This window comes from Petaurus breviceps, unplaced genomic scaffold (genome assembly GCF_028583685.1).
Source record: "Petaurus breviceps papuanus isolate PSGF00001 unplaced genomic scaffold, PetGlider_PUasm1.0 90625, whole genome shotgun sequence".
In the NCBI taxonomy this organism is placed as follows: Eukaryota; Metazoa; Chordata; class Mammalia; order Diprotodontia; family Petauridae; genus Petaurus; species Petaurus breviceps.
This window is the reverse complement of record NW_027187289.1, coordinates 2,539,434-2,556,357: the sequence shown is the minus strand read 5'-3', so window position 1 is coordinate 2,556,357 and position 16,924 is coordinate 2,539,434. Positions and strand designations below refer to the sequence as shown.

At 40.6% G+C, this 16,924-nt stretch overlaps 1 protein-coding gene across 5 annotated transcripts in view; it reads left to right on the top strand.

The window, feature by feature from the left end:
* Positions 1–309: 309 nt before the first annotated feature.
* DOCK9 (dedicator of cytokinesis 9) overlaps positions 310–16,924 on the top strand; it is a 356,429-nt gene continuing 339,814 nt past the window's right edge. For 2 of the 5 annotated variants that reach the window (XM_069064166.1, XM_069064167.1), the window contains exon 1: positions 311–596. In XM_069064166.1, the coding sequence (XP_068920267.1) occupies positions 468–596 (129 nt within the window). In that variant the 5' untranslated portion in view covers positions 311–467. Of the gene's footprint in view, positions 597–16,924 lie in introns of all 5 variants that reach the window. The other 3 variants (XM_069064161.1, XM_069064173.1, XM_069064174.1) reach the window with 3 other exon arrangements.

The following is a 16,924-nucleotide window of genomic DNA, read 5'->3' as shown; positions in this document are numbered from 1 at the left end:
GGATGGGGCTCAGCTCCGCCTCCTCCACTCTGCGGCCCCGCCTTGGGCTGGACACTCCGCCCAGAGGAGGAGGCCGCCGGCGGTGAGAGCTGGTAGCATGGGGGAGCCGGGACAGCCTCTGGAGCTACAACCAGGAGCGCTGCGCGGAGTGAGTGGGGCAGCCGCCGCCGCCGCCGCCGCCCCGGACTGCCCGGGCGTTCGCAGAGGAAGTGGAGGCAGGACCTGGGCTTGACAGCAGCGGCAGCAGCTGCAGCGGCGGCGGCGGCGGGGAGGGGACGAGCCAGGACCTGCGCAGCCCACGAGCCCGCCCGCTCTCTCGGGATCCCGGCAGGAGCCTGGAGCGAGGAGCAGCGGGGAGGAGCTGGGCCGGCTGCGCTGGCTGCACCTGGCGGTGGCCGGATCGACGCGGGCCGGGACTCCAAGAGGAGGCGGCGGCGGCGGCGGCGGCGGCGGCCAGGAGGCAGAGGATGTCGCAGCCGCCGCTGCTCCCCGCCTCGGCGGAGACTCGGAAGTTCACCCGGGCGCTGAGCAAGCCCGGCACGGCGGCCGAGCTGCGGCAGAGCGTGTCTGAGGTGGTACGGGGCTCCGTGCTCTTGGTGAGTGCGAGCGCACGGGGCTGGGCGCAGGTAGAGCGCAGCGCCGGCAGGGGCAGGGGCAGGGGCAGGGGCAGGGGCGGCGGCGGGGGCTCGGGGCGCATCCCCAGCCGCGAGTCCCCTCCTCCCCACGCCACGCTCCCTCCTTCCCTCCCACCGCTCCCGTCAGCCGGTCGGGATGAGGCGGAGCCGCCAGTGGAGCTGGGGCTCGCTGGGCGAAGAGGTTGCGGTGGGGGGGCGGGGGGGGGGAGAGGGGGAGGAGGAGGAGAAGTCCAGCGTGGGGGTGGGAGGACTGTCTAGAACAGGTCTCCTGGAGCCATGCAGACCAAAGAGGAGACCCAGGAACAGGACCCCCATTCCCTCCAGCATTGCCCTGTCCTCGCTCTGGAGTAAATTTCATGGAAGTGACCCAACTCACCTTTCACCTTCTCCGCCTCAGAAAGAGGAAAGGAATGCTCCTGGTACCCTCTCATCTTTCACCATCTGTCTTCCTCTTTTAGTGGAGGACCAAAGCTGATACTTGGCACTTGTAGCCTTTTTTTTTTAATCCCTTTTCTCCTCCTCCCCGCTCCCTTCTTTCCTCCCATTCCCAGGACTACTCTGTGGGGAAGGGGTGCCTGACACCTCTCCAAGCAAGAAAGTGACCTAGAACCCTCTCCTCTCCCTTGAATCCTTAGGTATGCCCCACACTGTGTATAAGGGGGTCTGTTAACCCTAGCCACCTGTGTGCATATATTTCAGAATTGGGTTATATTAGTGGTTGATTTATGGACATGCCCCAAATTTGTGCATCAAGCATGGGGAAATATGTCAAGGTCCAGCAGAAGGTCTTTGGACAAGAGAAAAGGAAGAGAGCCATCTCTAGGTGTTAGGAGCTTTAAGTCAACTTTTCCATCCTCAGCAGGGTGTATGCTATATTAGGAAACTGGAGTAAATTATGACAGACTTGACTTTTTAAGTGGTAGTGATTCTGCAGGAGCTGTCCTAGAACTTCTTGTTAGGGTTTGGAAAGCAGCACGTTACCCATCTGGAAACTTTTAACCACTCTCATGTATTGTAAAAGGCTTTTGGTATGTCTTGAAAGGAGTTTGTTTGTGGGTGGGTACTTTTTCCTTGTTTGTAAAAGGAAGGTTCTGGGCACTGGGATAGTATGTGTGGGGTATTTCTAGGGCCAGGGGTTCTTACACAGAGTTCTGTGGATAGATTTCAGGGAGGTCCATGAGCTTGTATTGGAAATAAATGACATCTTTATTTTTACTAACATCTTGACTGAAATTTAGCACTTCTTTAATTATTTAAAAACATTATTCTTAAAAAGGGTCCAAAGGTTTCCTAAGACTTGTAAAGACATCCATCACACACATGTAAGGTTAAGATCCACACTTTAGGAGCGGTATACATATGCTCTTAATGTAAGTAAAGCATTTTTTGATACTAAGATGCTCAGTGGAGTTGTTGAGAGTGTATAAATGATATGTTCATGGAGAATACAGAAAAAAACTCCACTAATTTCTATAATCCAGTTTGTTTGGTTCACATGTCAAGATATTTTATTTTCTTGTGACTGGCAGGTTTACTCACTCATCTAAGGCCAACAGACTGTTACTTTAGACTCATGAAAAGTAAGCCAATTCCTCCCCCTACTATGATCTCAACTGATTTGTTAAAAATAATAATAGCTAACATTTATATTGGCAGTGTGCTAAGCACTTTACAATTATTATCTGTCTCGTGTGATTTTACAACAACCCGTTTGAGGTAGATGCTATTAGTATCCCGATTTTACAGATGAGGAAACTGGGACAAAGAGAGGTTAAGTGACTTGCTCAGGGACATACAGCTAGTAAGGGTCTGAGATTAGTTTTGAACTCAGACTGTCTTGAATCCAGGCCCTGTACTCTCCACTGCCAGAAGGAGGAAGGAACAGAAGAGACTAACCATCTTAACTTCTTGGTGAGAATAATACAGTTGTGTCCAAAGGTTCTGCTACTATGGGTTGGTACAATATTTCAGTCGTTTCTTCTAGATTAACTCTGAATGGAACCTGAGTAGTTTAGTGATGTTAAACGGGAAAATAAATCAGTTGTGAGATTGCTAAATAATTTTGATCATTAGTATATTTTCCTGAATTGTCTCAATGAATAGTATATAGATGGGGGAGATGGGAGGGAGAGAAGACAGATCTTCATTTGAAATTTAAAAAAAATTTAATATTTGGGGGGCGGCTAGGTGGTGCAGTGAATAGAATACTGGCCCTGGAGTCAGGAGGACCAGAGTTCAAATTTGGACTCAGACACTTAACACACACAAAAAAACTAGCCATGTGATCTTGGGCAAGTCACTTAACCCCAATTGCCCTCCAAAAAGCAAAAAACATTAAATAAATAAAAATAAATTTAATATTTACATTAAAAAACAGCATTTGGGTTAGCCCCATAGTTTATCAAATGCTTAATTGATTATTAATCAGATTATTGTCTGAATTGCTACTTTTTTTTCATTTTTAACTTCCTTCTTTTAACTGAAGGATGCCATCCTCATTAGAGTAGTGATATCAAAAGAAGAACAGCATGTGAAGTGACAAGAGGGCAGGATCTAGATTTGGGAGACCTGGGTCCAAATCTCTGCTCTAACTCTTGATATCTTTATGAACATGGAAAAGCTGTTTTTTCTCTTTCTCAGTTTTCTTATCTGTAAAATGGGAATAATACTTGTAGCACTTCACAGGCTTGTGAGTCAAGGGCTTTGGAAACCTTAAAGTGCTATAGAAAGTTGAGTTTTTATTAATAAATGTCACCCCAACCATTACCTTTAGGAACAGAAGGGAAAATGGCAATTTATAACTCTGCCAACCTTTTTTTTTAATGTCATTTTTTCTTTAATATGTCATATTTCTTTCCTTTGAAGAAAACAGATCTCAACTGGGGTTGGAGTCAGTAGAAAAGTGGGTTCAGGCTCCATTACTAATACCTGGGCAAATCACTTAATCTTTTTGAAACCTAGTTTCCTTGTCTTTAAAATGGGAATGATAATTCCCGCAGTACCTGTTTCACAGGGTTGTTGAAAGTATCAAATGAGATCATGTGTGTGAGGTGTTTTGACAACCTTCAAGCACTAGATAAATGCTAGCTATTGTTATTGTTCTAAATAATTACATGTATTATTGTTTATAATCAAATCATTAGGGTTGACAACAATTGTTGCCATTTTCTAATTTGCTTATCCTCCATGAACATAATCAGAGACTCAAGTTGTGTCTATAAATACTTGGGCTTCATATCTGAGGATGGCATACTCCAACTCCATTTGTATGTATGTCCCCAATATGACTTTATGACCTGTAAATGGTAATCTGTTTTCCTTAGATGTCATCTTAAAAATAGATATGTATATAATATTATATATTATATATAGTGTATATAATATATGCCCTCTTGAAATGTGTGCATATAAAATATAGATATATGTATATGTTATATATGTATATCATGTATATATTTATACACATATTTATCATATATATATGTACATAATATATGTATCTATATTACCTATTATACTATCTATATATTTGTGTTATATGTGCATATTTTAAAATTCCCATTTATGGATCATAAAGTCACATATAATATATAATGCTATATATAATACGGTATATGTGTACCTATATTTTATATGCACATATGTTAAGATGACATCTGAGGAAAACATTTACCATTTATGGGTCATAAAGTCATTATGTATACATTATGAGTTACACACATATGTGTGTGTGTGTGTGTGTGTGTGTGTGTGTACCTGTGACAGTCTTTAGGCATGTGCAGCCAGCACCCCTGTTTTCTCAGCACTTTAGTCCTCTCTGAATGTGGCCACTTATCTGATAAAATCCATGCTTTCACAAGTCCAAAATGCACTGAGTCTAGAAGGCCCCTTCAGAAATAGGAAGGGCTCTCTGCTGAAGCAGAAACCGTATTTCCAAACCATGCTGTGACTTCCAGCTCAGGGGAGTGTGATTGTGAGATTCACTGGAGGGGGATCTACAAAGTTCTCAGGAACCTGAGGGAGCTGGCATGTGGTAAAAGCTACTCGGCCATAAACATGACTGGGCTCAGTCCTCACACCTTGCTTCCATCACCTTCCCTTCCCTTCCCTCCCCCCATTACTCTTCCTTCCAGGAAGTCATCTCTACCATGTGCCAGTGCCCAGATCACCCAGTCCACCTAGTAGCTCCAGGCTGTCAGAATCTTTGACAAGCTACGCTGACACTCTCATGGGGAAATGAGGCCCAGATACCTCCTAAAGTGCTCCATAAACTTTGTTGATGGTGGTTACAGCTAATCAGCTTTGAGGACCATCTGTTCTTAAGTTTAATGAATCAACAGGCAGCTAGTTGGTACAATGGAGAGAGTCCTGGGCCTGGAGTCAGGAAGAGCTGACTTCTGTGTGCCCCTGGGCAAGTTGCTTAACCTTGGTTTGCCTTAGTTCCTGCATCTGTAAAATGGGAATAAATAATAGCATCTATCTCACAGACTTGTTGTGAGAATCAAATGACATAATAATTGTAAAATACATCTGCCTGATTCATAGTACTATATACATTTTTAGCTACTATTATTATTATTATTAATTTGGTATCCCCATTTACCACCTAGTAGAGTGGTCAGGGGCTGATAAATGCTTTTAAATAAAAGGTTCTTAACAGTCTGACTAATAATACAGCTCTTCAGAGAAGCTAAAAGAACATATGGTCCCCAAATACTTCATTAGTTCTTTTCATATTTTATAAGATCACAGCATTGATGAACATTAGCATCCTGTGAAAATATAGTGCCAGTACTGTAAGTTATAGTTTCAATTTTAAATGAAATTCTCATTATTGCATGCTTTTATTGGACTCAGAGTTTGTAGATCTGTGTTAATTTGTTAGGCTATAAAACAAGCCTTTGGCAAAGCCTCAGTCAGGAGACCTGACATGGAGTTCTCAACTCAGCTCACTAAACTGTGTGACTTTGGGTGAGACCCTCTGTGCCTCAGTTACCTCTCTTGTAAAACAAAGGTGGTTTCTGAAGTTCCTTTCAGCTCTATAGTTCTGTGGTTGTAAGTAATTTGGCCAGTGGATAGAGTTCTAGGCCTGGAGTCAGGAAGACTCATCAGGAAGACAAAATCTGGCCTTAGACACTCACCAGTTGCATGACTCTGGGGCAAGTCACTTAACCTCTTATATCCTCAGATTCTTTATCTGTAAAATGAGGATAATAGTAGTTGTTGTGAGGGTCAGATGAGATAACATATGCATGCTAGGGATGATGATGGGACACCTAGGTGGTGCAGTAGATAGGATGCTGAGCCTGAAGACTCCTCTTTTTGAGTTCAAATCTGGCCTCAGACACTTATTAGCAGTGTGACCCTGAGCAAGTCACTTAACCCAGTTTATCTCAGTTTCCTCATTTTAATAAAAACGAGCTGGAGAAGGAAATGGCAAACCACTCCAGTATCTTTGCTAAGAAAACCCAAATGGGGTCACAAAGAGTCAGGCATGACAGAGCAACAAGAAGTAATTTATAATGAGAATAATACATTGTTGTAGAAATACATATGATGTTGAAAAAAAATTGGGGAAGTATTAACATGAAAAGAATGTTCATTATTCTCTATTTCTATTTAACTTTGCATGATTCAGGACAGACATACTGAATATTAGTATAAAAGTTCAGAACTGAAACAGAGCTCTCCTTGAGCAGTGTTAACTGAATTTTATTTAATGATTGCTTTTGGTGATGCTGAAGGAAGCTGAAATGATCCCAAATCTCTTATCAGTCTAATACATAGTGCATAACTGATCTAGCCATAAAAGGAAATGCAACATGAGAACCGTAAATACTCTTTCTCTGTGAAAGATAAGTGTAAATGTTGTGATGCAACCGCCCAAAGTCATTTTATCAGTTATCCTGCACCTAGGTATTACAGTACAAGTCATCTGGCTGCCCAGTTCCCTTCGAGATCTTATCTGAGTATCTGCATCCCAAGATCCTCTTGCTGTGTTTTAAAGGCCCTGCTAACTATTTCATTCCATTATGGATTCCTCTGAGATCTTGCAAGGCAAAAGGAAAAAAACTAATTTTAGCTGTTCTTGCATTCACTTTATCATGATGGAGAAGGATGAGCTGGACATGGGAGAAGTCCCTTGTTGTGCTTTTTATGCAGGTACTTATCTTGGAAGTACTGGCAACCTGAGATTATCTCTGAGGTAGCCTGAGACAGGGGAGCATTGATCTTTAAATCCACAGGTAATGGCGATAATTTCAAATCAGATACGGTCCCCAGTAGTGGCATTCACTGGTCTCAGTTTCACCTCTCTACCCTTTCTCTACTCTCAAAAGTAAGTGGTGCCTAAACTTCAGAAATGGTAACAAAGCAGTGAGAGAGGAGGCCCGATCATCCGGTCTGGGTAAATGAGAACTGGCTAACCAAAAGGGGTATTTCCTCTGAATTCTCTTAAATTTAGCAGACAGAATTATAGTTGTGATAAGTTTAGAATTCAAGAAGGTTAGAAAAGGAATTAAGCAATCATTCATTCAAAAAGTATATTAAGTGTTAACTGTGTTTTGTTCAGCCATGTCTGACTCTTCCCATGCTGTTCTTGGGGTTTTGTTGGTAAGGATACTAGAGTGGTTTGCCATTTCCTTCTCCAGGGGATTAAGGTAAACAGAGGTTAAGTGACTTGCCCAGGGTCACACACCTAGTGAGTATCTGAGGCTGGATTGAAGCTCAGGGTTTCTTGACTCCAGTTCTAATGTTCTGTCCCCTGAACTCTCTAAGCTGCCTTTTAATTGTGTACTTGGCACTTTGCTGTCTGCTAAGAGAGATACAAAGTTTGAATCAGAAGAGGATTCCTACCCTCATTTCCAGTCTAATAAAGAAAATAAGATAGAAATACAAATAATTGCAGACACATTTGTTGAATAAATGAAAGAAACGCAACCCTAATAATTTTCACCAGTAGACATGTGCCTACTCTATGTAGGGCACCATGCTAATGCCCTAAAGAAACACAGGGCTGAGTGCAATGATGGTCACATCCCTTGGCTCACGAGCTTAGCTGCCCTGGTTACTTGTTTCCATGATTATTTGTTGTTCGATGGGATACAGCCCTGATACAGCTGTACTGGAGAGGCTTACAAATCATTTGGGAAGACAGGAAAAATAGGAGAACAGAAAACCTACGCTACCTGAGGAGCTAAATGAGTGGTTTTGACAAGAGCCTTGTTTAAGGGTTGGACTGGTTGATTGGGGAATCCTTCATGGAGAAGGGATGACTTGAGCTTTGCTATAGAAAGAGGGCATGACACAAATAGGGTTACATGGTACAGGGGGAGCATGTGAACAAATACTAGGGGCAGGCATGTATGACTTTTTAAAAAATGTTTTTTGTCACTTGTTTCTTTATTTCTTCTTTAAATTATGAATCTGACAAACATGATAAAGTATTTATTAAAAAAACACTAATTGAATGCCAGGCGGTGTAATAGATACATAGTATACAAAATGTGCATTGATACAAAAATAATTAGGCAAGACAATCTTGCCTTTGAGGTGATTTTCTAAGGCGGTATAAAAACTCATGAAGTGGAACAAGTAAAGGGTCTACTGAATGCCTCCTATGTAAGATGGCTTGGAGACCTAAATCTCAGTAAGATAAAGGAGGGGCAGTTGGGTGAATAGTGAATTTAATGAATAGAGCACTACTCCTGGAGGACCTGAGTTCAAATCCAGACTCAGACATTTGACACTTAACTAGCTGTGTCCCTTGGACAAGTCACTTAACCCCAATTACCTTACCCCCCCCCCCCAAAAAAAAAGATAAAGTGCCGGAATTAGGGTTAGGGTTAGCCAGAGTGGCTTCAGGAGTGGAATCCAAGATTCTTGACAGGAGAAAGACATGGGATGAAGCTGACTTTAGGGGGGCATGGTATAAAGATGACTACATACAAAGAAAAACAGAAAAGGGGAATTGTTTATGAACCAATGAATCTCTATTGTATAATGCTTGTTCTTTTAAAAATAGATTTTAAATTTAACATGTTAATACCAACATTTCCCTTCTTGTTTGTGTTTCTTTTGAACTTCTGCTTTTTTGTGTATTTTTATGTTTCCTTTATTCTCCTTTCTTTCTTTTTTTTTTATCACTGCTCCTCCAAACCCCTCCCCCAACCCTCCAAAAACTTTCTCTTGCAACAAATAAGTATCATCAAGCAAAACAAACTGTGTCCGGAAGTGTGTTATCATTTTGTATTTACAGCCTATAATAGTGTTGTCAGGTTCAAATAGAAATGGGGCCACTAAACCCTACATAAGGATCCTTGTGGACTTCATATTGACTTAGAAAACCACGAGTTTATATATTTATTTTTATAAATATATCAGCACATTAAAATTAGGTTGGAGCTAAGTTTTTTTTTTTTTTTTGAAGCAATTGGGGTTAAGTAACTTGCTCAAGGTTACACGGCCAGTTATTTCTGGGTGTGGTGTTGAGTGTCTGGGCCCAGGATTCGATCTCCAGGTCACCCCGACACTGGAGCCGGTGGCTCTTACTCGCTGTGCTACCTGGCTGCCCCATGGAGCTAAGTTTTTAATATGATTCAGGCTGCAGTTGGAAGTGTTGAGGGACACATGCCCCCCTGGTCAGGAAGCCCTGGGCTTTGGTGTGATACCTACAGCTTCTCTGAGACAATGGATAAACCTCTGGAACAGGTGAGTTCAAATCCTGCCTCAGACACTTACTAGCTGTGTGATGCTGGATGAGTCTCTTAACCTCTGTCTGCCTCAGTTTGCTCAACTGTAAAATGGGGATAATAATAGCACTTATCTCCCAGGGCTGTTTTAAGAATAAAATAATATTTATAAAGCACTTAGTAGGTACTTAATTAATGCTTGTTCCTTTCCTGTTCCCTTCTCCTCTGCCAAAAGGTGGGAAGCATACTTTATCATGAGATTTTTGGAATTCTGACCAGTAACTGCACTGATCATAGTTCATAAATCTTTCAATATTGTTTTGCTTTACAGTGTTGTAGTAATTATATAAATTATTCTCCTGGCTCTACTCACTTCACTCTGTATCAGTTCATACAACAATCTGAGGCTTTTTGGAATCCATCTTCTTCATCTTTTCTTACAGAACAATAATATTCTATTACATTCAAGGGCCATAATTGTTCAGTCATTTCCCGGCTGATGGGTACTCACTTTGTTCCTAGTTCTTTGTTACAACAAAAAAATGCTGCTATAAATATTTTGTACAAATGGGACCTTTTCCATTTTCTTTGTTCTCTTTGAGGTACATGCCTAGTGGTGAAATTGCTGAGTCAAAGGGCATGGCACAGTTTAGTTCCAAGTTGCTTTCTAGAATGGTTGGACCATTTCACAATTCTGCCAGCAGTGCATTAATGGGTCTGTCCTCTCAAAGACTTTGCCTTTTGGTTTTATATTGTATTCATTCCCTTCCCCTTCCTTCCTCTTTTGTACCACCACCATACCAACACATTTAAGCAAAGACAACTAATAGTGCCAGTATGTGACAACATGTATCAAAATGTATTTCCAGGAATGAGTTGACCTGGGATAGCATAAAGAATGAAAGTTTCCCTTTCTGGACCTTCAAAGTGAGGATGAGAATTTTCAGAATTGGATTGGGCATTGTACTGGGATGGTCATTTCAAAATGATATATTTTTATCTCTGCCCAGCTAGTGGTTTACTCCTTATCCTAGGTTTAAACTCTCCTAAGGTTGGGGTGTCAGGGAGCCCTTTTATTCTCTTGTTTCAGGGAAGTCTGATACTTCTTGTCAGTGAGAAATGGAAGGAAAGCAGACTCCTTAAATTTCTCAAGGGAAATATCAAAGCCATTTCTTGATCCCACCCACCTGGACATTATTTGGTTCAGTCCTCAGTTTCATGGTGAGGAAATTCATAGTATTATAGTATCAAAGATCTGGAACTGGAAGGGAACTTAAAGGTCCAACTTACTTGATGATTAAAATTAAGGTTTGGTAAACGTAAGTGATTTGGTGAAGATCACACAGGTAGTAAGTGGCCCAGCTGAAATTCCAGCCCTCTTCATACTACTGCAGGCTTTTGTGTTTAGGAGACTAGATGTCACTTTATAAAAAAAAAAAAGTTTCTTGGAGAGGGGAGGAGGTGTCAGGAATTTAAACTTAATACTAGAGGAATTTCTTCTGTAGTTTCACCATTTTTTTTTAATGACAAATATATAAGGCGCTGAAGAAAGAGTTAAACTTTGCATCTGGATTTTAAGCATGGGGTACTGGGTGATGGGTGGTGAGACTGACAGAAATAGTGAAATTAGAAGGAAAAGCAGGTTTTTGAAGGAAATCAATCAGTAAATATTTATGAAGGGTTTATTATGTGCCAGGTAATGGGGAAACTATCCTTGCCTTCAAGAAACTTATATTCTTTTGAGGGAGACAGCATGTATATATGCATACATGTATGTACGCACATATTTGCTGTGGGGGGCAGGCTGGAGTTAACTACATGAAGCATGTGTGGGGATGGGGCCCCATGGAACTTTCACTGAGCCCCTCTGGCCACCTCTGGAGATGTGTGTTCAGCACTGAAGGACTTTGAAGTGATATGGCAATCCCTTGGTGTCCATGATAGGGGCTGGGAAAAGAGGAATGTACAAAAAGAGGATTGGCTATTGAACCCGGAATGGCTGCTTACTTAGGAGAATTTAAAGGGAGAGACAAATTCTGTTTTCTCTCCTCTCTGACACCTCCCTTTCTCTCTCTCTGTCTCTCTCTCTTTCTCCTTTCTCTCTCCTTCTCTTCCTTCTTCCCTCCCTCTGTCTCTCTGTCTCTCTGTCTCTGTGTCTTTCTCTTTCATCTCAAGGCACTAGATTTCTCACTGCTAAACACGTTTCCACAGAAGTGAGTCAAGGAGGGTCAGCTGTTGTTCCATAGAATGGTTTCTCAAGGTCCATCCCCACAGATGCTCCTTGGGATATACAAATTCGTGTTACAAATAACAAAATAAATAAAAAGTGCTAGGAGCTGAGGAGAATCAAGAAAAGCTTCATGTTGAAGAAGATGCTTGAGCCTGAGTCTTGAAAGAAACTAGAGATTCTTAGAGGTGGAATTTAGTAGGAAATTCATTCCAGCACTTCAGAGTGCTAGGCCTGAAGTCTGGAAGAATTATCTTTGTGAGTTCAAATCTGACCTCAGACACTTACTAGTTGTGTGACCCTGGGCAAATTGCTTAACCCTGTTTGCCTCAGTTTCCTCACCTGTAAGATTTGGTGGAGAAGGAAATGGCAAACCACTCCAGTATCCTTGCCAAGAGAATCCCAAATGGGGTCACAAAGAGTCAGACACGACTGAAAACGTGAACAACCTTTCCAGGAATGGGGAATAGACAATGTAAAGGTGTGAAGAACAGGAAGAAGACCAGTTTGGCTGGATTGTAGAGTGTAGAAGGGGAATTAGTATAACAAAGGTGGGAAGATTAGTTGGGGGTGGGGAGTCAAAGGAAAATAAGAGAGGAAAATAAGCTTAATGGTATGATGATAAACTTAGTTTCCTAAGCAGGATTCAAAACCTGGTCTTAACTTCTAGTTGGACACTCCACTAAAATGTATTACCTACCTCTACAAAGAAGAGAACGTGGAGAGAGAAGACTGTCAGAACCTTGGGCAGTATTCCTTTCAAAGGAAGTGGAAAGAGGAGCCTGTGAAAACAGGAAAGAAATAATCTGAGGAGATACTGGAACAGTGTAGCGTCTTGAAAGCCAAGGGAGAAATTGTCTAGGAAGAGGGGATGTTCAGTAAAGTGATACGCTTCAGAGAAGTCAAGAGAGAATGAAGACTAGACCCTGCATTTAGTGATTATGAGTCTTTAGTGATTTGAAAGTTCTCAATTACTCCACAGGAAAAAAAGTATTTAAGAAATTACAGTGGCTATGCCTTTGCTCCAAGTATTGAATGGTAAAACTCATTGTTTAGAAGAGTCAGTGGAAAAGCTTTTTTTGTATGAAACTTAAGTAATAGGAACCATGAATGAATATAGAATTGTAGATTTTTTTTATCTTCAAGGGACCTTACTGGTCATCTAGTCTATTGGCATCAAACTCAAATAGAAATAGGCTCCTGCCACATAGTAACTTAAAAAACCACAAATTAACGTTATCTGTGTTGCACTATATTTTTGTTACTTTTGTTAAACATTTCCAAATTACATTTTAATCTGGTTCTGACTGCTAAGTGTACTACTTCTCTGGACCAAGAATTTAACAATTTCATCCAATCCAATCCTTATTTTACAGATGAAGAAACGGAGACACTGGGAGGTTAAATGAATTATTTAGAGCATTAGAGCTAAGTAAGTAGCAGTCAGGATTTGAACCCAAATCTAGGATTTTCTCCACTCCTCCATGAATGATGTCACTTCTAATCCATCCAGTTCCCTCAAGTTACAGATTCAGAGACAATGGCCTAGAGGATTTATTTTCCCTCTTTGCTTGGGGATGGAGTTTCAGGAAGACAGCCAGTCAGTCAAAGGTATTGAGTTTTGGAAAAAGCATTTTCCTTGCTTCTTATTACCTGTGTGACCTTGAGTAATTTCTTCCTTTCTGGGCTTCAGTTTTCTTGTGTGTAAAATGAGGGGGTTACTGTCATTTGTCCTTATTTCTCGAAGAGGACCATGACTTGCAAGTGAATTGGATTTAAGTGAGGGAGGACTGTGCAAAGTCACCAGCCTCACTTTCTTCTCCAGAGCCATCTGGGTCCAGTGGCTAGATATGGATCAGGACACTGATGAAAGGGTAGATGATATCCAAAGTCACTATTAAATCTGTTGTTATTGTTGTTGTTGAGTTGTGTTTGATTCTACAAAATCCATGGGGTTTTTTTGGAAAAGATACTAAAGTGGTTTGCCATTTCCTTCTCCACTGTGTCCTGTTTAAAGATGAAGAACTGAGGCAAATAGGGGTTAAGTGACTTGCACAAGGTCACACAGCTAGTTTAATGTCTGAGATTTGAACTCATCTTCCTGACTCCAAGTCCAGTGTTCCATCCATTGTACCATCTAGCTGCCCGCCAATAGGAAATCTAGATCTTATCAAAACTTGCTATCTTTTCTGTAGTTTAATGACTGTACCTCAGCCCTTAGTAATCTACAGCTTTTCCTGAGAACTTTCCTTATTTCCCTTGAAAGTATCAAGTCACTTCTCCTTTTTGAGATACGGTTCCCTCAATTTACAAGTGAAGGGTTTGGTTAAATCTCTGACGTTTCTTCTAGCTCTAACATTCTTTCAGAAAGGTAGGACATGGTCTGGTGGGAAGAGCCTTGAATCTAGGGTCAGAGGACTCATCACTTACTCACTATGAGTTCATCTTGCTTAGGCTCTCAGTTCCTTCATCTATAAAATTAAGTTGATCGGATGTAGATGACTTCCAAGGTCCCTTCCAACTCAAGGAATGTATCATGCCTTAGAATAATTTCACTTTCTCCAGGAGTCTGTGGCCTAAAGGTTGGGAACCATTGCATTGCTCTTGTGATGGGTAAAAGTGGCAGGGGAAGGGATTTAAGTTTGATGTCTTACAATAGACTTACTAACAATTAGTGGGATCCCAAAGTGGAATGGGCTGCCTTGGAAAAATTCTCCCCATAGAGTGTGGGTCTTCCTAATTCTAGAACCAGCTCTCTGTCCATTGAGCCACTTAATTGTCTATTAAATGCTTGTTTGATTGACTGAAGCCCCTTGATGGGAAGGAAGATTTTATTTTTGTCTGTTTTCTGAGCACATAGCATAATGCTTGGCACATATAGACACTTGTAACATTAAATATATGCTTAGGGATTCTGTGAATAAGTATAATTAACTAGATTAGTAGACTTTCCCAAGGTAGAGAGTCATGGAATTTTAGGAAGTTGAGACTATAAAGGACTTTTAAGATCAATTAATATTTTCCCTTCATTTTACACATGAAAAACTGAAGTCTAGAAAGGTTAAGGTAGAGGTAATTAAATTTTTTTTTATGTCATGGACTCCTTTGTTCACTCTGGTAAAACCTATGCATCCCTTTCCAGAATAATATTTTTAAACACATGAAATATATAGGATCACAAAGGAAATGAATTCTATTGAAATAGAGTTATAATAAAAAAAAACCCAAGTCCATGGATCCCAGATTAAATTCCCTTTTTTAAGTTCAATAGGGTTAAAATCTCAGTCTCTTATTCATAGTCCTCTTTTCAATAGACTATATAGTTGGATTGCTTTTCCCAATGTATTTACAATCCCTGATAATTGTGAAAGTATATAAAGAGATATTTATCGGTTCTGTGAACTTCCTTTTCTTTTGATGTTATCAGTGTAGCCTTGTTCTTGTATAGAGTGAACCCTCCATGGCCCCCCACCCCCATATCCTTTCTTTGCAGGCACTGATAAGGACAGGTAAAGAAAAGGAATTAAATAAGTTAGCGCAAGATGCAAAAGTATAGTCAGATGAAATTTCAACTGCTAAGAGAAAAAAAATTTAGTAATCAAACTATTTAAATTCAGATTTTAGTTTGTGTGCTTTCTGCTTAAATTGTAGCTTCTGAAAAGGATTGCTCTATGGGTCTTGAATTTTACTGGAAGTCTAGAAAGCCAAATAAACTGTATTAATTTAGATGGTTCTACTTTTCAGAATGTACTTCTGTGGCCAAAATACAGATTTTAAATTAGTATTCCATGGTTAGATGGTCTCTAAAGTACCTTCCAACTCTTAAGATTCTAGGATTCTAAATAACTAAGTGGACATTTAATGCAGGTTGTAAAACTTATAGGGGTTGTATTGCAACTCAATTTAATGAACATTTATTAAGCACCTATTATGTACAAAAAACTGTACTAGGTTTTGTGGGTAGAGATTCTACAGAGACCTTGCTGTCAAGGGTCTTACAGTCTAATGGGGTAAATGACAAAAACACAACTTATTTTGGTCATTTGTTGCATTTTTGAATTGTTTGGAGGAATTTAATCTGTCATTCTGTTTTATTGTATTTCCCATAAGTAGAAGTGAAGGTTTTCATAGTAAATTATAGCAGAGGCACCAAAACACTTATAATATTGAGTTCCCTTATTGTATATTTGTATTTATAGGGTATTAAATTTTCTCTTCCCAGATTCTAAATATCTGTTTAGCTATTTTCATTTTCTCTGGATACAGTTTTAAGAAAGGCTTCATGTTCCTTGGATGGATGTGATGCTAGAATGTTATTTAAGTGTTTTTCCAGAGGATTTGATGGAACTGCTCATTATTTGATGTCTTTCCTTGAAAAATGAAGCATGAATGTTTTTCTGACTTTTCTGAGGTTTGCTTTGTGAAAGCCAATTAATGTATCAAGTTTTAAAAGGAATTTTATTAGCTAACCACTTTGAGCTTGAAAGCACATGGATCTCTGACACAGGATTAGTTTTCCCTAGAACAGTTAATATGTTGGACAAGCTTTAGCAAGTACATTGGTATTTGGAATTTCATGATGTGTTGTTAAAAATGGTGAGTGGGAGGAGGGACTTATAAACCTGCAGAAATATTTTGTGAATCATGGGCTATTGGAGAGGATTATGTATTAATATTTTAACATCATGAGAGGAACACTAAAGCAGTAGACAACTGGGGACCTATAAGGGGCCAAAAAAACTCCTGTCATAGGCATTATAAACTCTGTATTTTTGTGGGTAACTCTCAGAGGTTTAAAGGAGAACCAGGGAAATTTCCTCTGTGACTACAGTGGACACATATCTCTCAACTTCAGAGAGCCAGAAGAGTTCCTCTCTCTTCTTCTCCATGCTACCCCTTGCAAATTTCTTGTGGAGTTTAAAATTTTGTCCCCATCTACTATCTCTGAGAGCCTAGCCAGGGTCCTATACCATGGTGATGGCAGTCAGGCATATCCATTTCTTTGTTTCATCCTTGTTGGTATTGTCTCTGCTCCTGCAGATTTAAACCCTTCTACTTTTCCCAATCTGTATTTTCTTGTTCATGCTTTTTCATAAATGACAGGTCTAGGGCAGGAAGGGACTTCTCTAGTTTTCTAGTCCACTCTCTCCTCCCTCCACCCTTCATTTTTATCAAAGAAACAAGACTTTGAGAAGTTGTGACTCATCCAAGGCAGGTCACAGGGGCCAAGTGAGGAGCAAAGGGAAGATTTGAAACCAAGTTCTGTATGAAAAGGGAGGGAGGGAAGAAAGGGGGGTGGGGAGAGAGAGAGAGAGAGAGAGAGAGAGAGAGAGAGAGAGAGAGAGAGAGAGAGAGAGAGAGAGAGAGAGAGA